The sequence below is a fragment of the Pleurodeles waltl genome, chromosome 7 (genome assembly GCF_031143425.1).
Source record: "Pleurodeles waltl isolate 20211129_DDA chromosome 7, aPleWal1.hap1.20221129, whole genome shotgun sequence".
Classification (NCBI taxonomy): Eukaryota; Metazoa; Chordata; class Amphibia; order Caudata; family Salamandridae; genus Pleurodeles; species Pleurodeles waltl.
The window spans coordinates 1,458,423,824-1,458,449,634 of record NC_090446.1 but is presented as its reverse complement, the minus strand read 5'-3'; the positions used below and the strand labels follow the sequence as shown (position 1 = coordinate 1,458,449,634).

The window sequence follows — 25,811 nt, the reverse complement described above, 5'->3', positions numbered from 1 at the left end:
ATACCTTCCTGGACTTGTGGATACTGTTGAAGAAGGACGTCCTCCTGCTTGAGGACTATCCTGCTTGATGAGAAGAAATACTGGACCTGCCCCCTTCATCCCAGGCTGAAGTACCTCCAGAGATCATCTGACTGGCTTCCTGTTCTGAACTACAGGAAAATAACAAGCTCCATGCCTCCCTGCGTTTACCCAGCTGACCTGCTACCTGGATCTGCAATTGGAACTACCTAAGCCCTACTGACCTCTGCTGAAGTGAGTTCCTGATCCTCCATGAGGAAACAAGAAATTATGAAGTTTTGGGCTCTTTGAAATGCAAACGGTCCCATTTGTGTCAACGTTTTTTCCACCTGTGCCAAAGCAAAGCTCCAATGAACCAAACACTTTGCCCTACAGTGACTGTCAGTGACCACTGGCAATGCAAGATCTACACTTCATACTACCTCATGGATAGTCCGCAGAGACTGCCAACACAAAGCTCTAACAATGGCCATCCGCGATGTCCAACAGGATCTTCATGCAACAGTGAATATGATCCGCAAAGCCCGGCCAGTTCTTTCCTGTACTGCAATGACCACCCACAAGGCTCTCCCTGTTACTTGCAGGCTTCCCCACCGCGAACTGTACTCTTTGTGCTAAACTTTTCAAAGGTAACTATTCAGCCGGTCTTACCAGTTCCCTGTATATGGCTCGTGCTCCACCGTGGTCGGCCTCAACTTGTAACTTTCACCTGTTCTTGCACAACCAAATAACCACGAGTGACGCTTTGTGATTTTCGGCATTATACTTACCATAAATCTTTAACATTAAATATCTCTGTTTCTACTGATTGTGTTTTTGTTGTTTTGGTATCAAATCATTTATTACATTTATTTTCCAAATTTGTGTGGAATTGTTCAAGTATTGTGCTTTCACATTATATACTGTTACTGCATAAATACTTTACACAATGCCTCTAAGTTAAGTGTTACTGTTTTTGCTGCCTTTGTGCCAAGCTACCAGAGGATAAAGCAAAGGTTAATTTGGGGATTGCTTGTGTTGCACCCTGACAAGAACTGTGGTTGCAGCTTGAGTAGGGTTTCAACCCCCTCTACCAGTAACCCAATTTCCTACTGGGCTCAGTAGGCACATGGAAATGCTATCCATGAAATATTTCATTATATCTTTTTTCTGGTGGCCAGGATAGGATAGGCAAGCTGATGAGTGGGTTAGATGTTGTGAACTGTGTGTATTCACTGATCATGAATATCAGAACTGCCTCAGACCCTATAAATCCAATCCCTTGGCTAGAATATGGCACAAATTAGCTTGTGACATTGCTGGAATGTTCATTGGCCTTCACACGTCCAAATGTTTTATGCTGGTCCTTACCCATTTTCATTCCAAGTGGCAGGAAAATGTGTTGAAAGAAGCATATCCATTTTGTTATAGAATTAATGTCTGAGGATTTGTGATGTGTTAAATCTTTTCTATTGTTAATTATTGGGTGTATTTAGCACCCGTATGTACTACTGCCTTCTCTCACTTGTTCCTTTAGTTTGCACTCTTTCCATCCCTCCTCTAACCCTCTTGTGAGGATTCTTTGTCTTGTTCAGAATCACAATTGGTTGGCAGTTGTTCTGAGGTTCCAACCCTCTTGACATGTATGTTCTTTGCTACTTTATCAAATAAAGAAACCACATCCTACTTTGGCCTACAAGGTTGTTTTTACAGACAAATGTCTCTAGAAAAGGGAGTTTTACATCAGACATCTCTCTGAGGTCTTTCTTCTGACAACAGACATTTATGTCCAGAGGGGGTTTTATATATAAGGAATTGTGTGAGCTCCTTAAGCACTATTGTCACTGGATGACTTTGAAAGAGTCACTTATGTCATATAATAGTAATCTGAAAGATGCATGTCCATTCATTCAGAGGCCTAGATTAAAATCTGTTGAACATCAAGAAACATTCAGTACTGTAGAGATGTCCAACATGATACACACCATTCTCTTGTCCACGGTCGGGCCAGCTATCCTCTCGTCCTCTTTCAGAAGTAGAGATCCTGCCTCTCTGGGCCTTCTCCAATAGGTGATTGTCAGGAATTACCATCTTTTGTGTGGAATTCACCCAGGCGTTTTGCCTTCTGTAACTTAATCTGTTTTTGTTGGCATTAGGACTCTGTGAACTTTACTCTTGCCATCACTAGTGAAATGTATGTGCTCTCTACTTTCTTAACATGGTAAAATTGGTATCCACCTGAATGGCACGTTTAATTTACTTAAACAACCCTAATGTATGGTACTAGATTTACCCAGGGCCTGTAAATTAAATGCTATACGTGGGATGCAGCACTCATTGTGCCACCTGCCAAAGTGTCCCCTGGACTGCCATTGCAGCCTGTGTGTGCAGTTTTAAACTGGCAAGATAAACATTTTGTAAGGCCTAAACCTTCTCTTTTAATACTTAGAATGCACCCGTAAGGAAGGCTCTAAAGGCTCATAGAGCTGGGTCCATGGTATTTGAAAAGAAGGACATGTGTACTTAAGTTTTACACATCCTAATAATGAAAAACACCTAATATGGGTTTTCACTGCAGAAAGGCTAGCTTTCCCACAGACTGCGGATCACCCAATTTCACTTAATAACTTCAGTTACAGAGCAGATAGAGACATGCGTCTTCCACTGATTTGAAATATAATTTAAAATCCTCTTTAATTGTAATGTTTGATTTGAAGTTACTATTATGAAAATGCCACTTTTAGAAAACTAGTCTTTTTCTGCCTAAACGAAATGTGCCTTTCTGCCAGAGACCAGGGTAACACGCCTGTTAATGGCTCATATTTGGTGGGATGTGTATTCCTTCCAGATAGGGGACAAAAAGGCCTTGGAAGTGGAGAAGGGTGCTTCTCTCATTAGCAGAAAGGCCACTTCGGTGTTGTATTCAGCCTTTCCTGAGCTTCCATGGGTAGCCTGGGAGCTGTGCCCACCCATTTTCTGGCTTTTGAAGATGCCTGCTCTTTCACTGGCAAATGCAGCTCACACCTGGACCTGCCCTTTGCCTCACTATAGACAGATTGGAGCCAAACCAAGGAAGAGGGAAGAGCTGACCAGAACTACTTTAGGGTTAGACAAAGGGGGTGAACCCCATACACTCACTGGTGCTGGGTGTAAAAGTAGCACACTCAGAACCACTCATCAGGACACTCCTGGACATGGGAAGATTCAGAAGAAGGACTGCCCTGCTGCCTGAAGAAGGAAGACTAGACCTGCTTGCCATGCGTGACTCCAAGGGTCCGTTGGCTGGCCTACTGTTTGAGCTCCAGGCACACATCAAGCTTCCAGAGGCCGTCCTGCAACTTCACAGCTTACGATCACCAACTGGAGCTGCCTGGTCCATGAGGCTGTCCTTTGCTGGAGTGAGTCCTGGCCTCCAGCAGGTGACTCCCCAAGTTTTGGACCCTTGCCTGGTATCAGAATATACTCTTCCAATTTATAAACTGTGATAATGGGACTCTAGGTGAAAATCCAGACGTTCTGGGCTATTTGCGTCGTAAACGAACTGTCAATAAAAACAGTATCAGGGCTACCACCGCTCACAACTAATAACCCAATTTCCTACAGTGATTTTTTTTTTAATCTCTTTTTTAATTTTCATATAACTGGTAAAAAGCAGCCACTCACCTGCAAGCAAACAAAACTTGAGGAATGAGAAATATAATATTTCAGAATCAATTATCCGAGGCACCGGCCTAACCCCTGTAGGGCCAGAATGTGTGAGCAGACACCTTAGAAACCCCCACTATAAGTAGCTTGTTTCCTTACTTCCTGGAACCAGCCAGGTCCCCCCTCTGAGCCCCTCTCTCAGAAAATATCTTTGATGACTTGCTGCCAGGGTCCACATAATTTATCAAGTTTCTTAAGGCAGGCATGTGCCGGATACACATTGCATAAACTATTTTGTCAAATTGCATACAACAATCTATGTTAGCCTCCCAGGTCATTTGAATCAGGACCTCTCTGCTCCCCCACAATCTGACGACATCACACTTCACCACTGTTAGTGCCATATTGCAGAAGAGTAGGGAATATTTGTCCAGGGGGTGGTTGTTCCATATGCCAAGGACAGTCAGTTAGGGGGTTAGTTCTATTACGCAGTCTAAGACCATCAAGATCCTCTTCCATTTTCCTACTAACTACTTCTGGAGTATGAAGCATCCCCAGCTGGTGTGTAGTAGTGTTCCCTTCTGGATACACCCACTCACACACCAATCTGCGTTGGCTCTTCTCAAGAGAAACAGCCTAGTTCTGGTGAAGTAGGGCCTATGGAGGAGTTTTATTTAAACTAATTGAAATCGGCCCCTGTGGCTGCCTCGCAAGAGTATCTACAGGCCGCAACCCCAGTCATCATCCTCCATTCTACCCAGTTCTCCTCCTGCTTTTCTTGGAGGTGGTCAAGTGGGGAAATGCTGTCCTGTAGGAGAATTGAGTATAATCTAGACACTGCATGATTGGTGAGGGACACCCCCAGTACTTTGAATTCCAAGGGTGATTTGTCTGGGGTGTGCCTCAGGGCCTCTACATGTGGTCAAAAAAGATCATGCAGGTAGCATAGATATTGACCCCAAGACAATTTGTAATGGTCTTGTAACCCTGGAAACAGTATAATCTGGTGCACCCTCCAGATATCCACCACCTTAGATATTCCTATCAGGTCCTATTTAGCATGGCTATCAATAGCCTATAGTTACCTTAACCGGTCAGAGGCCCATAGCGGAGTTTCTATCGCAAGTCTACCCCTCCTTTCATGGGCTTTGGTATCATTGTGCAAGTGACAATCACCACCGCAGCGGGCGTTGGCAGCTGGAACAAATCCCTTTTATTGTACAATCTTTGAAGGTACCTCTCCGGGTCCATTGATCACCTGTCCGTCATCATGGAGGATCCTGTTGTGAGGAAAAGACCCAGGCATGGAATGTCTGCAGTTGAGTTGCCCAGTAGTAGGTATGCCCCTGTCCAATGATTTCCTTGTAAGGGATGTGCAGGCTATTCTCAGTGTCCTCCCCCTGCCCCGCCCCAGATAAACTCTGCATGACTTCTGCCACTGTCTGAAAGAACTCTTCAGGAATTGGGAACAGGGCATTTTGCAGGATATGGAGAAGTTTTGAGAGGTAAATCATTTTGTAGAGGACCGCTCCATCCATTAGTGATAGTGGCAGCTTTTTCCACCATTCTGCCTCAGTTTTATAAGAGTCCAGGGTTTACCCCAGGTTTTCCACCAGGGACAGGTCCTGACTTTTTGAACAAATATTCCCAAATATTTAAATCCCCTGGGCTGCCACATCAGGGGATGGTGCCAGGCCTTGCCCACCAGCTCCCCAGAGAGTGGGAGCCCAATACACCTGTGCCAGTTAATTTGCAGCCCTGAAAAAGAGCCAGACACCTCCAGAATCTCCAGCACCTTGGTTACTGATAGATGTTGTTCAGCTAAGTACAGCAGTACGTCACCTGCGTAAAAAGATCCAACATCTTCTCAGTCAGGGACCCATACCAGTCCGCACAGTAGCACATCTATTAGCAATCACCATGCCAGAGATTTGATCACCATTGCAAACAGCAAAGGGGAGACAGGGTAGCCTTGGCTGGTGCCCCTACAAAAGGGGAACTCTCCAGAAAAGGCTGTGTTCACTTTCACCCAGGCTACTGGGTCTTTATACAGTAAGCCCACCCAGGACATAAACCTCCTACCTATACCCATTCTTTGTAGGATAGCCATGAGATATGGCTACTCAAGGGAGTGAAATAACTTTTTGGCGTACAAAGAGAGAAGGAGCACAGGCTTCAGAGAGTCTGCCAGTCTACGTAGATTGTGGCCAGTCACCCTGTAGGGCAAGAAGCCTGACTGGCCCGGGGCAATCAGTGTTTCAATTACCTGAAGGAAGCCGTTTGCAAAGGCCTTCACCAGAATTTTTGTCTGTAAATTGAGAAAAGATTTGGGCCTACAGGAGGCACATTCCTCTCTGGGCTTTCCCTGATATGGATTAAGACAATTGTCACCCTGCAGAGGTCCAGAGGTAAGGGTTTCCTATTTTTCATCTGGCCTATTCCCTCTGCCAATTCCCTCTTGGACAATTCCGCATCAAAAGATTCACTCAGATCTCCCTGCAGTTTGGGAACTGATATTTCACTTGTGAAGTTCTCAAGGTTCCATGGGTGAGTGCCCCCAGGCCCGGTAAAGGATCTCTAAATGCACCGCAAAGGCTTGTGCTTTGGCACCTGGGGCTCACTACCTTTGTCCCCGATTCTCCCTCAACCTCTGTGATCCACCTCTGGCCCTCGTTCTGTTTTGGCAAGTCATGCATTCCGCTTTCCCGCCTTGTTGCCTTCTTCATACAGCCTGCCTTTCTTTGCCCTATACTTTGCCCTGGCATTTGTGGCGTAGCAGCTGTCACAGCTCCTCTCTCCATGCTGCAGTCTTACCGGCTAGATCGGGGTGTGGTTGGGTACATAATCAACTTCCCCCTGAGGCGGTCTAACTCGAGCGCCTCAAACACATTGTCCCTCTCTTTAGGCTTACCTGAGATGTAGGCTAGGGGGCATTCCCACTGGACTGATTTGTAGGCTTCTATCACTGTGACCTCTGAGTCCATTCCCTGTATTTTCCTTAAAGTATTGGGTTATAATCTCCACCACCAGCTTTCTAGTTTCTCATGCAGTCAAGTCCCAGGGGTCCAACTTCCGTTCCCCTCAGGATCTCTAAATGTCCATTTATAAGAGTGCAGTTCCACTGATCACTCACGGCAGCCCATGCTATCCACCCGTGTTCGGATCACCTTCAGGGGGAATGATCATCAAGCCAATATACCCAACCTTCTGAAGCCAGGCAAAAAGCCAGTGTATTAGCAGGTGTAGTATCATTTATTGTTAGTGTCTTTAGTTGTGTTTCTCTTTCATGTCATAGTTGTAATTTTATGTTTTGTATGGTATATTCTGTCTCCCCCTATCCTGGCACATAGTGTTATGATCTGGAATGTTGAGAGGTTCCACTGGAGTCAGTTGGTGGAGAGCTGCGCCAAGTGTGGACGGAGTTTCTTTTCCTGAGTTGTATCAATAAAGAATCCTTATTCATCTCTACCTAATCTTCAGATCATCTTTATTTCCAGTACTGGAAAGTAATACTACAGCAGGCTTTATTTATCATGGTTAATTATAATACAAGCGTTCCCTGCAAGACCCGCCTTTTGGAGGATGAAGTATCTCTGGATTCTTTCTCCCTAGATACTTCCACATAACCCACCTCTTCAGTTTGCGGCCCAAGCCATTAATGTTCCTTAAGGGTGAGGGTTGGGTCCCTTGCTGATTACACTGAGTATTATAGAGGACAGACCCCCAATTCCATCGTGGAGACTGTCCCCCACTGCGTTGGAGGATCAGCCGTACCGAGAGGCCCTTCGATGCCATTTGACAGAACATATCAAAATTAACAGTGGATCCGCCACATCCAGAGCCACAGAATGGGAAACGCTTAAGGTGGTAACGAGAGGATTCTGCCTGGGTCAATCAGTGGGGGTGAAACGCACACTTGAAAGGGAATTGACCTCTTTAGAGAAGAAAATACACGAATGGGAAGTGAGACAAGATGTTAGAGCCCAAGAGAATGAGGAATATAAGCGGGCCCGTAGAGAGCATTCCCAGATCGAGTCACAACTTAGGTGCCACAACACACAAAAATACCTGGCATCAGTGCAATCAGAGGAGGGTAGATCGGGAAGGCTTCTAGCTTGGCTGGTACGCCCAAGCGGAGGGGGAGAGCCCATCACAAGTGTACAAGACAAAAAGGGAATATGCAGGCGAAGCCCAGGCCCAATCAACAAAGCTTTTAAGGGATACTACATGCACTTGTATAGGAAACCCCATGACCTGGGGGTGGAGGCCTTCCGAGACTCCCTACAGCGAATCGCTCTCCCGGCCTTGGACCAAGCGGGGAGGGATAGCCTGGGGGGACCTGTAACAGTGGAGGAGATAAGTGAGGCTATATTGCAGTTGGCTCCTGGAAAGACTCCCGGTACCGATGGCCTTCCAATGGACTTTTACAAAAAATATAGGACATTGTTAGTGCCCCAGCTGGCTGAGGTATACGCGGAGGCGTTGCACCGAGGAGAGTTACCGGGCACATTACGTGAGGCTTTGGTGATACCACTACCTAAAACAAAAAACAGGGAAGCGCCGGTGACCGACTTCCGCCCATTGTCAATGCTGAATAGTGACTTTAAGATCCTCAGTAAGATCATGGCTAACAGACTGATCCCCCTAATGACAACACTAGTGCACACAGATCAGAATGGTTTCGTCCCTGGTCGCAGCACGTCGTTGAACCTGAGGAGGGTCTTTGCCATCTTACACATGCCAGCAACAGAAAAACCTCCGACAGGGGTTTTATTAGCAGTGGACTTCGAAAAGGCCTTTGACTCGATCAGGTGGGACTACCTTAGGGCTGTGATGCTAAAGATGGGACTAGGTGGAAGCTGGGTGAAGTGGGTGGACCTACTGTACTCCTCCCCAATGGCTAGGGTGAAGACGGGCAGAATGATATCCGACACATATCCGGTGTATCGAGGAACCAGACAGGGATGTCCTCTATCACCGCTGCTATTTGCCCTGGCAATTGAACCTCTAGCGGCCCAAATACGACAGGAAGGAATCGGTAGAGGAATTAACTGGGGTCCTAGCGAGCATATTATTTCCCTATACGCGGACGATATTCTGGTGTATTTGAGAGACGGAACCAGTGGCCTCCTGTGGGTTTTAAAGATCCTGGAGAGCTATGGGGAACTGTTGGGACTTCATCTTAACCGCGGCAAAACATTTGTCTTCCCCATACTACCAAACATGGAGCGCCCTGAAACATGTCCGAAAGATATGAACTGGGCCCCGCGGACTTTCAAATATCTAGGGATCCAAATATTTCATGAGCTGGCCGATCTTCGGGACGGCAACCTGGGTGGGGCGCTCCGGTCCCTGCGCGCCTCAGTTGGGTTTTGGCGGTCGCTAAAACTAACAACAATGGCCAGAGTGGCGTTGTCTAAGATGGTGATGCTGCCCCGCCTCCTCTACTTTTTTGCTAACCTACCGTTATGGGTCCCCCCTGCATGGTTCCCTGAATTAAACACCCTACTTCGGGAATTAATATGGGATGAGGGCCGGAGACGCACAGCATTGACTACTATGTGCAGACCGATGCGAGCGGGTGGATTAGGGGCTCCTGACTTTGAGGCATATTACTTGGCATCCCAGCTGCGGTGGGTGGCAGGCTGGATGGTGGGTAAGGGGCAGTTGGACCTAATTAACCCCCACGGTTCGATGGACATAGATCGAATAATAGCACGCATGATAGAGAAGAAGCTGTCCCCCTTCGGAGACAACCTAATGACTAACACCGCGAAGATGTGCTGGAAAAGATGTGCGAATAGGACTGGAGTTGGTCCACCCTACTCACCGGCGATACCGATTCCGGTATTGCTCGTGGAACCGAAGGGAACCGGATCTGGGGGCCGGGGATTGGGCCCATGGAGGGATGCAGGAGTATTGACGGTGGGGGAGCCCTTCAGGGAAGGTACAATACAGAGTTTCGGCGAATTGATAGGGAAGGGGGTCCCTCAGGGTCAATTTTTGATGTACAGGAGGCTGGTGCACACTCTGAAAGGCCAGTGGGATACGATTAACGCAGAGCCCAGGACTCACGGAGTGTTGCACCTCCTGCTGACTTCGGGAGAAGAATCCCACTTAATTACGAAAATATATCGAGCCCAGTTAGAAGCTGCATTGGATCCCCTGCACTCACTCAGGGAGAAGTGGGAGAAAACAATCGGACATATGCTATCTGAGGCAGACTGGAACAGAGCTCTGGCTTATCCTCGGAGGACATCGCGTAACACCCGGCTGCAATATATCCAATATCTACCTGCATAGAACTTATCTTACCCCTCACCGACTGTTCCGAATATATGGGGGAACCCCCAAGATATGCCCCAGATGTGGTGAGGGCGAGGCAGACTTTGACCACATGATGTGGAAATGCACAGTGTTACAAATGGGCTGGAGAGCAGTGATGGAGAGCATGTCAAGATTATATGACACGGAACTGCCGTTCGCCCCCGATGTCTGTCTGTTGGGCCTAAAGACGGATATCCAACTAGGGAAGATTGGGAGTCGCTTCCTGGATCTCGCCCTGGCCCTCTACAAAAGATTAATTATGAGGGGCTGGAAAGCTACTACCCCTCCCTCACTTGTTGAATGGAAAAATGACGTCAAGAGGTGGGCCGGGGCGGAATTGCAGGTCTTAAAAACTGAAGAAGCAAAGGGTATCCGACAGACTCCCGTGGCCCCAGGGTGGGAAGAACTACTGATGAGCTGGGATAGCACAGGGGAAGAACCATTAAATCCTAATACAGCTCAAACAGAAACGGAAACCTAAACAGATACTGTAAGGAGATAAGGAATAAACCCAGGTACACCGCTGGTGAGGGTGAGAAAGAATAACAATGAAATAGCTAGCAGAGAACACTGACAGCTCATAATAAACCACAAGGTGCAGAGTGGAGTGGAGTACAATCACCCACAAGGAGTAATAGGAAAACGCATACAGCAGATGATTATCCCTCCAGATACAGCCCCCTAAGGGATCGATCCTCACTACCTAACACTAAAACCACCCACAAAAAGCCATTAAGTATGTACATAGTTATGTTAAAGTTGAAGCTGCTATGTGAACATGTAAGACAAATGGGTAACAAAGAGACAAGGAAATAGATACTTAAGGAAACAAATATAGAACCCTAGAGCTAACAGGCAACAGAAATCGGATATAGACCTAGATGTGAGTTAAAACACAACATAAGTCATCTGTGAACACATGCAAAGTAAAGTATCCTTTTAAATGGTGTGAATAACTTGGATTATATGTTCCCGTAAATGTAACTGTGAAAAGTAAACAGCGACCTATTAATTAATAAAAATATATTCAAAAAAAAAAAAAAAGGGTGAGGGTTGGGTGTTAAGTGATGCGTGGCCATTGTTTGTGGCGTCTAGCCTGATTCCATGTCTGTCTACCTTGGTAGTGCCGCTGTATGCCTCCAACAGTGCCCCCAAACATGCCCATCCCCCCACCCACCCTCCTCGCACTGCGTAATTGAAACTACCCGCCCCTCAATGCCTGAAGTGTCTGTCGCCCAAATATCTACAACAACAACTACAGTAGTCACTGATTTACAAGTCTTTTATAAGGAATATGAATACAAGGGGTGTTGGGCCATGCCTCAAGCATTTGTTATATTTCTGTCTTTCCGGCCTGCCATCTGCTGTCCCCACATAGGGTGCTCAGGAAATCTCAGCTGCCTCAAGCAGCTGCTTCAGATGATCATATCAGCCATCACTGGGATGACAGCTGGCCTGTTGTTTTCCTCAGATCTGGTTACCACACATTTGCTTGCCTTCTCATATAAGCCTTTTATCAGAGCCTCCCATTTTTTACCTGACTCCCCAGGATCGATGCTGTCTGCCACTTCCTTGGCCCTTGCTCTCTCCATCTGGGATCTTCTTGGGACCGCCATCAGGCCCCCGTGACTCCTCTTCTGCACCCACCATCACTGCCACTCCTCTTGAGGCTGCTCGCCTTGGTCTGGGAGATGATATCCCTTCTGCTCCAACCACTCCCAGGCAGCCCCAGCCATGTCGAAAAATTGTGTCTCAAACTGAAGTTTCGCTTGGAAGAAAAGGGCATTTTTAAGGTTCAGTGCTCAGAGGTGTCTTTTTACTTGGTGGAATGCTTCCTGTTGCTTCTGGACAGCAGTGGTATAGTCCGGATAAATGTTCACTGTATCACCTCCTATTTCCCAGGGCCCATGAGCCCGCACCACTTCCAGGATATGATCTCCGCCACAGAAGTTGAGTAGCCTTGCCACAATTGGCTTGGGTGGGGCCCCAGGCACTGGGGGTCTGCCCGGCACTCTGTGCATTCTCCGTCATGAACATCTTCGATGTCTTGCCCCCCGACACCACCGTAAGAAGCCAGTCCTCCAAGACCAGTTCCACACTGGATCCTTCTGTTGATTCTGGGACCCCCACCAATCTAACACTGCAGTGCCTCTCTGCATATTCCACCCTCTCCCTGAGTTGGGAAACAGTCTGCTGGAGGGATCAAATCACTTAATCGCGCCCAGTGACCCTGGCCCAGTGACCCTGGCCCCCAGTCAGTCTCCATCTTCCTTTGGGCCCCCAGAAGTGCATTCTGCTGTGACGACAGCTCCTCCACTCCTGGGACACCCCTGAGATACAGCTTTGCTTGGCCCTCTCTCTATCAGCTCGGATTGACATCACACCGGCTCAGTCCAAAGGTCCAGCCGTGGAGCCGGAGGAGGCAAGTGTTGTTGTTGACGAGTCCTGGGTCGAGGGCTTTGAGCTTGGCGGCAGTGTATCTACAAGTTGTGGTCGGACCATGGGTCCTGGCAGTGGGTGCGGTCCAGGCAAGGATGGGCACAGACAGGCTTACCTTTGGTGCACCCTCAGGATGCACCCACTGCACATCCTCACTGTGGCCTCCATAAGTAGTCCTGGGAGGTAGGAGGGGCTAGCAGGCAGTAGGGGGCACAGAGCGAGAAAGAAAATAAGGGGAGCGTGAAACAATAACACAAACAAAATCCAAGAAATAAACTTACACACAATATTCCGCAAAATATAGGGCAGCAGAGAGGGTTACAGGACTCTAGAGGACAGGAAGTCCCATTGCAGGTAAAGAACGATTGGGGTCAGCGGGGAGTCAAGGGCTGCTCCCAATTATCAGAATTTAAAAACTGGCAAAATCCACACTTCTTTTTCAGTCCACATGTGCAGCAAAATTGGGCTGTAAAATGGCCTAATCCCCTCTCCAAGGAAACCAGAAAAACAGGCATATATCAGGCACGTCATGCAGTTTGTACAGGTTGTGTGATGCTACCTGTATAGCGAAATATGGGCTAGGAAGAACCATACACACAAACTGCCCGATTTTCCTGCAAATTGGGCATATATCGGTTCAGGATTACTGGCTGCCTTCCAACATATTTTTTCGTCTCTGGGATGCAGAAGCATATCTGCAAAATTGTGTGGATTCATGATGCTTCCGCTTACTTCAGATTGAAAACATTTATTCAGCCCCATTCTATATGTGTGTATCCAGTGGCAACAGAAAGGGCGCCAGTGCCATCAAGAAAGATGCTGCTGCCATTGGCATGCTGTAGCAAGCATCACATGAACATGAGCATAGTGGATGGGTGTGGCATGGCAGGCCTCTATTCCAGGTAATTGTAGAAAATAAATAAGATTGGCACCAATGGGGAGTGCGTGGCGAGTGATGGTCATGTACTATTTTAAGAGTCAAAAACGTTGACAAGGCAGCATTCCAGGGTTCCTGTGTCCCACTCTTCTAACAACCTCTTATTCTCTGTCTCTCTGCCCTGTTCATTGCCTCCCCTCCCAGGCAGACAATGGAGGAAAGATCACAATGTCCAACCTGACACACACAGCCGTGCGTGAGGATAATGGACTCCAGCTGACCTGCGAGGCCTTTAACGAAGCCGTACTCTACACCAAGATGAACTCTATCACCGTCACTGTGCAGTGTGAGTATAGCTGAAGTTTACCGGTAGCATTGATGCCTGTGGGGGACTAGATGGAACCACAAAGAAAGCTGTTCCCAAGAGGTTGGTGAGAAGAACTGAAAGAGTGCCATATAGAAGTAGGAGGTTCTAAAGATCTGCTGTATCTCCTTCTGAATAGAATACAACCAAAACATAAGGTGCAACAAACCTTCCTACATGCAGAATAAATGATGGAAATCTGATTAATGTGGATTCTGTGCCTATATTTATGACGCAAGACCCAATGAAGATAATGCCTTGATTGGTGGGTGAGGGTCCTGCATCCTAAATATAGGTGCACTGTCCCGATTAGTCAAGCTTCTATCATTAGCTCTTCATGTAGCAAAGTTATGATAGCCTATGATCTGGTTATATACCAGCAGCAGCAGGACTGGCGTTTATCCTAGAGTGCTGCTTCCCAGAGCAGTGTAAGTATATATGAAAGAGTATCCAAAACAAGAAGAGACAACCTCCGCACTCTCTCAGATTCTCCTCAGAAATGGCCCGGGGAGTCCCTTTGTTTTTTAAAAGAGACTCTCCCCCACACATACTCTGGTGGCTTGCTTCATCACTGAGTCCTCGTCCAGATACTGCCAATATCTGGATGAGCTCTTTTGGGTAGCGACTGCATCTTTAATTTAAAAATGTCTAGAGAGTACCCCAGTTGATTAATTTTAGAAGGTGGTCATGATAAAAGCAGAGGTGTGATGCATATAGAGGCAATTATTAGCTTCAGCGTCAGAACAAGGCCTACATGCTTCAGCCACTTAGTTGCCCATACGAGTCATGTCTTTCTTTCTTTCTTCTTTTTTTTCTTTCTTTCTCTCAATCTCTCTTTCTTTCTCTCTTTCTTTCTTTCTTTCTTTCTTTCTTTCTTTCTTTCTTTCTTTCTTTCTTTCTTTTTCTTTCTTCCTTTCTACTGCCCTAGTGTACACTTAGGGGCTCATTATGACCCCAGCGGGTGGCGATAATGTGGCGGTAGTACCACCAACAGGCTGGCGGTACTTACTGCCACATTATGACCGTGGCGGACCCGCGAAGGTAATACCACTGATACTGCCAGGCTGCCACCAGCCTGGAGGTCCCAGCGGTTGTAATCCGCCAGGGCAGCGCTGCCCTGGGGATTACGAGTCCCCATCTGCCAGCCTGTCCATGGCGGTAAACACCGCCATAGAAAGCCTGGCGGTATGGGAGACCCGGGGTACCCTGGGGGTCCCTGCAGTGCCCATGCACTTGGCATGGGCACTGCAGGGGCCCCCATGCACAGCCCCATTGCGCATTCCACTGCCCGGATTACGGGCAGTGGAATGCGCGACGGGTGCTGGTGCATCCGATGCACCTCAACATTGCTGCCGGCATGATTAAGAGGTTTCAGAAGCTACACCGTTAGCAGCACGAGAACATCTACTCAGTCTGTTACCGAGCTCAGCTTTATCATGGTCCTCGGCCAATCTATCTAACTCATGCTATGCTATCTCGCAAACATCATTGATTTTCGGATATTCACCACGGAATCTGATATTTCTAAAAGTTGGAGGCTTGAAAAAGTCAATTTTGACGAAACGCGTGTCGGCTGTTGTTTTCCGGATTTATTGGCTCGTTAACATCAAACTTATTTCTGCCTTACTGGAACAAGGGTTGTGTTTTTCCGAGACGCCATAGAGGAATAAAGTGAAATCTTCATATACCTGTGATGTGCCATGGTTTCTTTCTTCCTAAGCACTGGCGGTATGTTGGGTCTTTGAAAAAGACCACCGAAGTCGTAATGAGGGCCTTCATATTTTGTCTATTCTTATATTTGTGCATGCACACACATGCAAATTCATACAAACTGGTCTAAGAGAATTTCTCTTTTATCTGCAGGCTTTAAAAGTAGGAGAATATGGTTACTGCAATTAGCTTTATTTCTCAGGTTCATTGTCCACTGCAAGTAAAAAGCATGCATGTTCACTATAGGAAGAAATACGTATAACTTATGAGGTCTACGTGATCTCATTCATTGTCCACTCCCATAGCATTTAGTGGCTGGTGATTGGTCTTAGAAAAGTCTTTTCTAACATACTTTTGATCTTGACCTTCCTAGTTGCCATCCCTAAGTATCATTTTGGGAACCGGAATGTGATCATTTGTATAACAGATTCTGAATTACAAGTAGTCTCTTTTCATACAACCCAAAGTTTTCCTAGATCCAGCTTCAGTACTTTGATGGGGGTCACTTAAGTGACAAATGATGCAATTCCCACACAGGTAATGGCCCACTAGTATCGGATGTCCCCAAATATCTGAATGTATGTATTAATACAATTCAGTTTGTATTCATGGGTTCCTCTTTTGTTCTTGTGTGTGTCCCACAGACTCCTGCCTGTTTTGTAGTAAAGCATTGGTTTTTAAAATTATAGTTTTCTGCTGTTCTGTAGTCTCCAGTTTTATCTATTATCTTCTTCACCTGGTTAGATGCAACTTTGTATGTTGTCATACAAAGCAGTGCATTATCTACTGATGCTTTTGGACTAGTCTCAAGTAGGGTCTATCTGCTGGCATCCCTCACTCTTTTCATCGTTCTTCTGATTATTCCTTCTAGGTAGTCTGTTTGTCTCAATTTGTTATCCAAATCCTACTCTTCTTTCATAAAGGTTCTGTGTTTATTATAATTCATCATTAGCCACGAAAATTGGCCGTAGAGGAGGTTCTCTCTCAGTGGTCTCAGTTGAAAGCTGATAAATTTTAAGAGGTTATTATTAGCTGTCATTTTCTCATGTCTCTGTAGTCAAAATTCCTCCTCCTATAGTAATCTTGTCCAAACAAGTCAGTTCTGTTTTGCTTATGTAATGGGTGAAGCATGTGTTAATCTAAACTGCTCAGCATTTGAAGAAAGCAGTGGCAGACTCCTCCTCACCTTCCCAATGAGAATATCATCTATGTACTGCTTCCAAAGTTTTATCCTATTCTTATATGAGTTATTTTCTGACAGAATAAATGTTGTTATAAAATCATGGACTTAGAGACCAGCTACACTAGGGGCAAAGGTACTTCCTATGGATGTGCCATGTATTTGTAGGTAAAGTGCACCGTTGAATAAAAAAAAAAATCTTTCATGAATGCTAATCTAACACACTCCAGTACAAAATGGCATTGTGTTCTATGATCCCATGTTTCTTGGTAAGGGATTTGTTCCAAGACCTTGACTGTGTCTTCCTGTGTCAAGCTAGTGTAAACGCTCTCAATGCCAAGACCAATCAGTAGGTTTTTGTCAGGGTCAAAATATATGTATTGTAATATATGCAACTGTTGTTTTGTGCCTCTTAAGTATGTGGGTGTCTTCTGCACTATTGGACTATTGGAAGAAAAAGTCACTGAATTGCAACAGGGGTCTTATAACTGCCCCTAACCCAAAGACAATTGGGAGTCCTCCTGGTGGGATGCGATTTTTAAGGAAATTAGGGAGAGAGTAGTGTTTTCAATGTTCTTCAAAAACTCTGCCTCCTTCACAGCGATCCAATTACCAGTTAGTTCTTCTTGGATTATATAATCTATTGCTTTTGATAATAGGGGTGTGGGATCAGTTTCTATTATCCTGTAAATTTTCTTGTTTTCTAACAGGGGAAGACACGCCTGTCTGTATGCTTGAGTTGTTTATATTACTATCTTCCCCCCTTTATCCGCTGGCTTGAGTATGATTGTACAATCAGATCTGAAGTCTACTAATGCCTCTTTTTCTGCACAAGACATTATGAAAAAATTTCCTAGTGTCAACTTGTATTTGTTTCTACATCATTGTATACAGCTTTCTCAAAGGCTAAAATTTCTATTGGTACAGCATAGGTTGGTGAGACACAGGTAGACTTCTTCTGCAAATGCACGTACCCTCTTCTGAATTTGTTCAGCGATATCTGAGAAGTAGGTCTTGAGTTTTATTCTCCTGAAGAATTCAGTCAATTTGCAGTTGAGCTAAATTTGTCTAATGTTGGGGTTGTCACACATTGCAGGCCCTTATTGAGAACCTTCAGTTGGATGGCCTTGCCACTCAAGTTTATCACAAGGTTGCGGTGGTGGCCGTCTTTGTCATACTCTTTATCTTGACTCTCTGTGGGTTGTCCTCCCAGTGGACCAGTGTCTCTTTTTTCTTTTCCCCTCGTAGTGGTTCCCATACTCTTACTAAAAAAGGTTGTGTATTGTCAAGCAGATGATGGCTCAACCAACTGAAAAAATGTGGTACTTTTTGTGGTTGAAAGGCTGGCCAAGGAAAGATTGGTTGCGGTGTATTGAAGGAGATCTTTGGATGTCCCCTTTGTTTCTTTCTCAGTCGCCCTTTTTCATTTGGAAGTATAGACACTTCCTCTTGGTGCACTTCTGCTTGCTTTTTTTGTTATATATTTGAAAGAGGCGAGCAGTATGCAGGACTGGGGTGTGCCCCATTATGCTGCTCCCCAGAGAAGTGTGAGTATATCTATAGGAATCCAGAAGCATGCAGGACTGGACCATACCACTGCACTATGCCTCCTAAGGGACTATCAGCAGGCATGGCTGTGGGAACACACCAGCATTCTGATTCCCAAGGGCAGTGTGAGTATATCACAAGGAGACCAGCATCATGTAGTGCTGATGGGGATATCACAGCACACTGCTGTCCCTGGGAATTGGGGGTATATATGAAGGAGACCATCTGCATTCATGGCTGGTAGGACACCACAGCATGCCTCTCCCCCTGCAATTGTGATTATGCATGAAGGCTGCCTGCTAGCAGCATGCAAGATGTGTTGGGGTGATCACTCAATATGATGCTCCTCTATTGCAGTTTTATTTTAAAGGAAGCCAGCAGCATGCATGGCTAGAAGAACATCACGGAACACTCTTCCACTGGGCATTTGTGAATGGTAATATAGTTGCATCATCCACGTCAAGAGGCGACCCTTCAGTATATTGCTCTCCTAGGGTAGTGTTAGTATATCTGAAGGAAGCCATTAACGTGGAGGCCAGGGCACAACACAACATGCTGCTCCTGTACGGCATTGTGAGTATATCTGTCAGGGCTGACCATAAGGCAGGACTGTGGAGACTCCACATGATGCAGGGTAGTGTGAGTATTTCTGAAGATACTAGCAGCAGGCAGGGATGTGGGGGCCCCACAACATGCTCTTCCCCCAGGGCAGTGTGAGTATATCTGAAGATACCAGCAGAGGCAGGAATATGGGGACACCACAGCCTGCTCTTCCCCCAGGGCAGTGTGAGTATATCTGAAGATACTAGCAGCAGGCAGGAATGTAGGGATACCACTGAATGCTCTTCCCTCAGGGCAGTGTGAGTATATCTGAGGATACGAGCAGCAGGCAGTAATGTTGGGACACCACTGCATGCTCTTCCCCCGGGCAGTGTGAGTATATCTGAAGGAAGCACATAGCACTTGTGGCTTTGAAGAAACCATAACGCTGCTCCTCCAGGCCATTGTGAATATGCATATAGGAAACCAGCAACATTAAGAGTGGAGGGACGATCTCTCAGCTTGCTCCTCCCAAAGGAAAGTGTTAGTATATCTGAAAGAGACCAGCAACTGGCTGGGCAGCCTGCTCCCCTAGGGCAGAGTGAGTATTTCTAAAGCAACTGGCCTGTATCCTGAATGTAATGCTGGTAGGACACCACAGGATTCTACACCCTGGCAGTGAGAGCATATGTGAAGGAGACAAGCAGCTTGTGTGGCTTGTTGGCCATCACAGCATGCTGCCCCACAGCACACCGGAAATAGATAAAAAGGAGACAAGCAGCTTGTAGAAATAGGGGTTATTTTTACAAATGGACACCCCACGGACCGGTCTCCATAGCTCTTTAATTTGGTTGGGTGCTATCAGCAACTGCTACCAGTGATTTTGTGCCCCTAATCCAGTGGTAATTCAGTTGTGATGGGTGACGCGGTTCACATAACTCAATGGACATAGTAGTGCTGCAGGTAACGTTGTTCACTAGCAACGCTTGCTGCACACCTCTTGACCTAGGGGTAGCGCAGGCTGGTTCAGAACCTGTTCGTAGTCCTGGGTCCTGCATGTCTGTGACTCAGTTGTAGCAATGAGTGCTGTATGTCCTGTGGGTGAATGATAGTGCTGGAGGCTGCAAGTCTTATGAATTAGAGTTAGGCCTTACTGCTGCACGTTACATAACTCAATGACTCCACTGCATGGTGCAGGTTCTAGGGTTTGGTAGTTGTATTGGGTGCTCCACATTCTTTTGATGGGTATAAACCTCACTGCTTAGTTGTAGTAAAGAATGCTAATGGTCGCATATCTAAGTGGTAGGCTTGGACTCCGCAAGACCTGTGATTCAGTGGTAGTACTCTGTACTGCTAGACCTTTGGCTTAGTAGTAGTGTCAAGTACTTCACATCCTATGGCTTGATAGAAGTAATGGGTCCTGCTGGTGCTGTTGCTCTGTAGTGTCAAGTTCTGTAGATCCCCTGGTTTACTAATACCAGTCAGTGTTGTTGATCCTGGGTCTCAACAATAGGATTGAACACTGTGCTTCCAAATGCTTAGTGGTAGCACTGAGTTCTGAAGCTATCATCACTCAAGGTAGTGCTGGTGGCTGTGAGTACTGAGGTAAAATGGTTATTGTGAGTACTGCAGTTCCCATGCTGAGGGATAGAGCTGGGTGGGACTCAATGATATGACTTGTACCTGCAGTTTCCTTGGTTTGACCAAAGTATGGGTAGTGCAGATGTTGTGGGTCAGTAGTGGTAGTGGCACTTCTCAATGCTGAACATCCCCTACCTCGATTGTTGTGTGAGCGGTGCATGTCCTGTGGCTCAATGGATGTCAAGTAATGTTGGTTTTGTGGCTTAACAGTGTAACTAAAAGCTGCAATTGCCCCTGCTTGATTGCAGAGTGAGCTGTGCTGGTCCGGTGGCCCAGTTTTAGTACAGATCATGTTGGTCTTGTGGGTTAGTAGTGGTACTCAATGTTGCAGATGCCCTAGCTCAGTTATAGTGTGAATGGTGCACGTACTGTGGATCAGTGGTAGTGCAGATAATGTTGGTCTTCTGTGTCAGTGCTTAATTTGTAAAAGAATAAATGCCAGGGCCCTTGTCAGGAACACTGCAGTTTGCACCCCCCATTGCTTCTGCCAGTGCTGCCTATCACACTGCTAGCACAACGTCTAACCATCACACTCCTACAACTGTTACAATTCAGTCTATTCCAGGTCCCTTAGCCAGAAGATTGGCTTCGGTGGCAGGTATTAGTCATTTTTATTATATAGTGAAATAATAAACAACTGTTCTGGTGCATTTTCTGAATTAGACAAACAGCACCTCCACCTGGCAGACTATTATAAGTGCAGGTGTTGATAGTTAAGTACCAATGCCCGGCACCAGAAACCGCAGGCTCAAATTAAGCACTGGTGTTAGTGGCACTACTCAATGCTGCAGATTCCGTGGCTAGATTGTAGTGTGAGCAAAACAGATCCTGTGTCTCAGTGGTAGGGCAGATCCTGTTGGTCTTGTAGGTTAGAAGTGGTACAAGCAAACCACACTCAAGCTCATATAATGTAATTTAATTTATCATTAAAATAACAAAAATATAAATTCATAATAAAACTTGGTTTGAAGTGGTCAGTAGGTCTGTGGTCACATGTGATACAATTGCTTGTGAAAAGATTATATAAGTAACCGTTACATAGGTTTCTAGCAAGTATGATACTGCAACTGACAATGGAACTATAGGGGATGAGGCAGTGTGGTGGCATTGAAAGAACCGTGACACTACAGACTATCCTCAGTCTAATTGTAAATGTATAAGTTTTGCCTCAGGTCATCATCAGTGCCTCTAGGGTCAAGCAACTGTGCATCAGTTTCAGTTTTTAATCCCCAACAGCTCAACAAGCTCTAGAGAAAAGTGATGAATAGGTCAGAAAGTTCAGCATAATCAAGAGGCATAGTAACCAATACTTTGCTATGCACTAAAGCGTACTATGCAGGACCATACTGGAAACCAAAGTCAGCCCTGGCAAAAAAATGTCACACCAGCCCAGCACTGCGGAGGCTGCAACTAAAATGAGGCTACTGGGACATGGTTGGAATAAGTCATCCCACATGTTCTAAAACCAGTCCCTTACCCTGCAACCCACTGGGGAAATGACAAAGTAGGAGAATGATTAGCATAGTTGTGATACTATGTGTCCCATAGTGAGGGAGGTATTCAAGTAAGAAGTAGTGTCTGTCCAATGATATTTGTTCACCAAACCAAGTCAGCGCGAGTCTTTTAAAATAACTTAATTGTCCAGTAAGTTGAATGTTCTAACACACGTGGACTTAGATAGGCTCTAAATTGAATAATTTCTCATATTCAGAAATCCCAAGCAGCAACAGTACCACAGGACAGATGTATTGCTCCTTATAATGTAAAATTGATAGCTAAAATAAGTCCGGTTGGACCACTATCTTCAGGTCTCACACACAGACCTCACATAGACCTTGCAGGTCTATTGGCAAACAGATATTGTATAGGGGTGGGCGGCGACCTCTGCCCCGCTGGCGGAGCTAACGAAGTATTTGGCATGCCGTGCTCTGCTTGAAGCGTGGAGTTCACCCAAAAACTCTGCTAGTCCCGCCAGTGGAGTGGAGCTCAGCGGAAGTGCACTGCATCCCAGTTAGGGCCACACAGCCCAAGCTCAGACAGTCTGCACTTACGCTGTGTAGCCCATAACTGGGATGCAGTCCGTAATCTCAGCCCAACGTAGGCACGGCAGCATGGAGCTGCTGCCAGCACCCGCTCCAGACCGGATCCTCCAGGGCTCCCTCCGCTAGCAGCCCAGGTCAGGCACAGGAGCAGGGGGCGACAGAGGCAGAGCACCAGGCTACTGACAACGAGGACCCAGGTGAGTCCAAGTTTTAAAAATTTTTCCGTACTGCATATACTTGTGCATACGAGACCTGAAACTGCGGCTTTCGCTGCCAAGGGCCCTGGCCTGAAATCAGGCCAGGGCCCTAGGCAGCGATAGCTGTCATTTCAGGCCTCTTGTACACTGGCCTGCCCCGTATGCCTACGGCCCTCTCCTGAATACACACAATCTCAGAAGCACTAAGTAGGGTCGGGCCTGGCTAACCAGGCCCGACACTGCTTAGCACTTCCGACATCGGCACATTCAGGATTCCGTGGCTCACGGAACTCCGCATCTGCATAATTCTACTGAGTTTCTAATCAACTCTGCGGAATTCCACAAAGTGAAACATCGTGAACTCCGCCCAGGCCTAACATTGCATTTACTATGGACTCGATTAGAATTTGAGTGCATACTTACCTCATAATTTGATGGTTTTTTCGTTTATGTTAGTTCCCTGGTCTTGATTTGATGTCTTTCCTTCTTTGTGATTCACCCACGCAAGGAGCATTTCAGTCTCATCATGTCTTTTCTGGGGGTTTGTGTGATAGCCCATGGGATTCTGGGTGTTGTAGTCTTCTTTTGCTTCCATTGAACTCTTTAGGCCAACAGACCTGAAAGCAATGATCTGTAGGTGAATAGTTCAGGACTGGAGACAGAGTTCATAATGACCTGGAGTAAGGGGGCCAGCCCGGACCTGAGTGGGAAACAGTGTTGCGACACACCACAGATAAATCTGAAAAGCAAGTACCGACTGCCACCAGTTCCAAATGAAAAGGCCTCATAATGCGTGCAGGAACATACAGCAATGGCAAAAGTAACACATGACAGAAGGAATGATGGTGAAGCATGCAGACACAAAAAGATGAAAAGATGAGGAGACCAAATGTAGGGCTCTAGTGAGTAGGGCAGAGACAGCTGTTGGCAGAGGGCCAGTCTTAGTGGCCAGCAGAGCAAGGAGGCTGAAGGAGTGCATACATCTACATTTCAGGAGAGATGGTTGAGCATGTGATAACGAAGCCAGAGCACAAACGTCTGAGTAGAGGTGCAAAGAGGAGAAAGGAATGAGAGAATTCGTCCTGAAGGGGAGATGGTAAGGGGAGAAAAGTAAGATAGGGAGAAGCAGACATAAGCAGCGGTGTGCGAATAGCATTGGAGAAAAAATGTGAGTGTAATGTAAATAGAGTGTGGCTGTGAGCATCCATGGGAGTCATTCAACAGAGACGAAGTGTAAGGAAAGGACAGGTTCTAAGAAGAAGTGCAAAAACTAGACTTACTATAATGCAGTTTCTGATCTTGGGAAAGTAGGAGAGGTCTGCCCTGCCTGTGCTGTGAAATCTATTCACGGTCGACCTTTTTTGCCTTTTCCTCCACAGACCCACCTCATAGGTTGTGGATTGAAGCTCCTCCCCAAGAACGCCGCTTCCGCGCGGGCACACCAGTGAAATTGACATGCTTCTGCAGTGGCGGAAACCCACCCCCTCGCCTCACCTGGTTTAAGGTATGTGTTGCAATAAAAAGACTCAGCTCATAGGATTGTCATATCAGTCATCATCTCATGACCCGTCCTGTGGGGTGCTTTATTTCAGGAGTGGCTGGTAAGGTGCCACAGCTTAGGGTCCGATAGCAAAGAAATGGACATGTACAGAGCCTCATGGGAACTATCAAGGGTAAAACTAAATATTGGCTCCTGCACTTCAGAACCACAAGCTGAGACAGGCAGAGACACCTGAGCACCATCATTTACCCCTAATCTCTCATGGAAGACAGAGAGCCCTTACTGTGTGGTCTGTTCTACACAAATGGCAGCACATGAAGAGATTCAGACAGCTTATCTCAAAAGTACATCATAATACAGAGAAGCACCAAATGCAGCAGAGCCCAGCGGCAGATACAACTGAGCTGGTCCTTTAAAATATTCTTCTAGAGAATTGTGCGTATTGTGTAACACCAGTTAGCTAGGGGTTACCGACAGATGTATAAACAGACAGCAGTGAGGATGGGCACAGCCTTCCCAAGCTCTAACAGACCTGTTGGCTGAAGTGATTCTGTAAAAATGGGACAAAGTTGTGCAAAAAGGCAAAATGCATTGACCCAATGACAGCAGAGGCCTGCAGAAGGATCCCCGGAGGCTCAGAATCTGATCTAGAGAGCCAGAATCCCCTTACCATCTTTGAAAGTGGCCAGAAAAGATTAAAGTTGGAAAACAGAAAATACATTGTTTTATGTGTGGAGAATGTGGCCACACCTTGGTAGATTAACCAATAGTGAGTTGGTCTGCAAGCCATTAGGCGGTGTAGCTGAAGCATATTCAGGAAGAACAATGCACTTCCTATCTCACAGGATTGCTGAGGCTGAGTACGTCTACAGTAAATTGGAGACACGACAACCACACTTGGCATGCACATTTAGGCCACTTCAAATATTGATAGACCAATGGAATTTCAGTCCTAGAATGGAATGATTCTACAGCCATTAAGAAGTTGAGAAGAGAGGTGAGGGGGGTGGAGTCTGGCCACCGACTGATGTGGCCGCCTTGGAATAGAGCACCAAGTCTTGCGAGGAGAAAGATTACTCAAACTGTTCTCAAAACACGACCATGGAGCCAGAATGAAAAGCAACATGAATGAGATAACAGAGCCATAACTTTCATATCTTTTCTGGCATAACAGAGGACAATTAAGCTGAGGTCTTCTCTGAAGTTCTGCTGCTTGGTTACACCCCACTCGGACACCGTTCCTTCAGCGGAGAACGTCTTTGAAAAAACAACTCTTTCCGTCAGGAAACACAGCCACCTGCTGAACAGATAAATGGCACCCTTTGCATTTAAGTCAAGAGGCTGATAAAGGAGAATTGAATTACTGCTGGAGTTCTGTTGATCTCCTCATACTGTACAGAGGAAACATATGAGAACTCTCTCCTCTGAGGTATTTCTCTTCACTTGACAGCTCAGACTCTGTTGCTCGGGTATGAATGCAGGAATTCCTGTCAGCAGAGTTTGTGGAGCGAAAGCTGTTAGGTAAATGGGAGCTATACATCATTTTTTCAGCTGAAAGAGTCTGTGAAAGAATGACTCATTATCCAAGAAACAGAGCCAGATGCTGAGGAGGTAAGTGACATTTCCTTTATTTGAACCGAGAGGCTGCTGTAGGAGTTTTTTTGCAATGCTGCAATATTTCTCACACATTGCAGGGGAAACATACAAGAACTTTCAACTCTGAGATACTTCTCTTCATCTGACAGCTCAGACTCTGCTGCGCATTTAAGTGAACGTGGGAATTTTTATCAGCAGTGGGTGTGG

The 25,811-nt window shown here is 46.2% G+C and overlaps 1 protein-coding gene across 1 annotated transcript in view; it reads left to right on the top strand.

Moving 5' to 3' along the window:
- NPHS1 (NPHS1 adhesion molecule, nephrin) overlaps window positions 1-25,811 on the top strand; it is a 201,363-nt gene that overhangs the window by 48,063 nt on the left and 127,489 nt on the right. Inside the window, exons 10-11 of the mRNA XM_069201119.1 lie at window positions 13,490-13,631; window positions 23,887-24,011. Coding sequence (XP_069057220.1) covers window positions 13,490-13,631; window positions 23,887-24,011 — 267 coding nt within the window. The remainder of the gene's footprint in view (window positions 1-13,489; window positions 13,632-23,886; window positions 24,012-25,811) is intronic.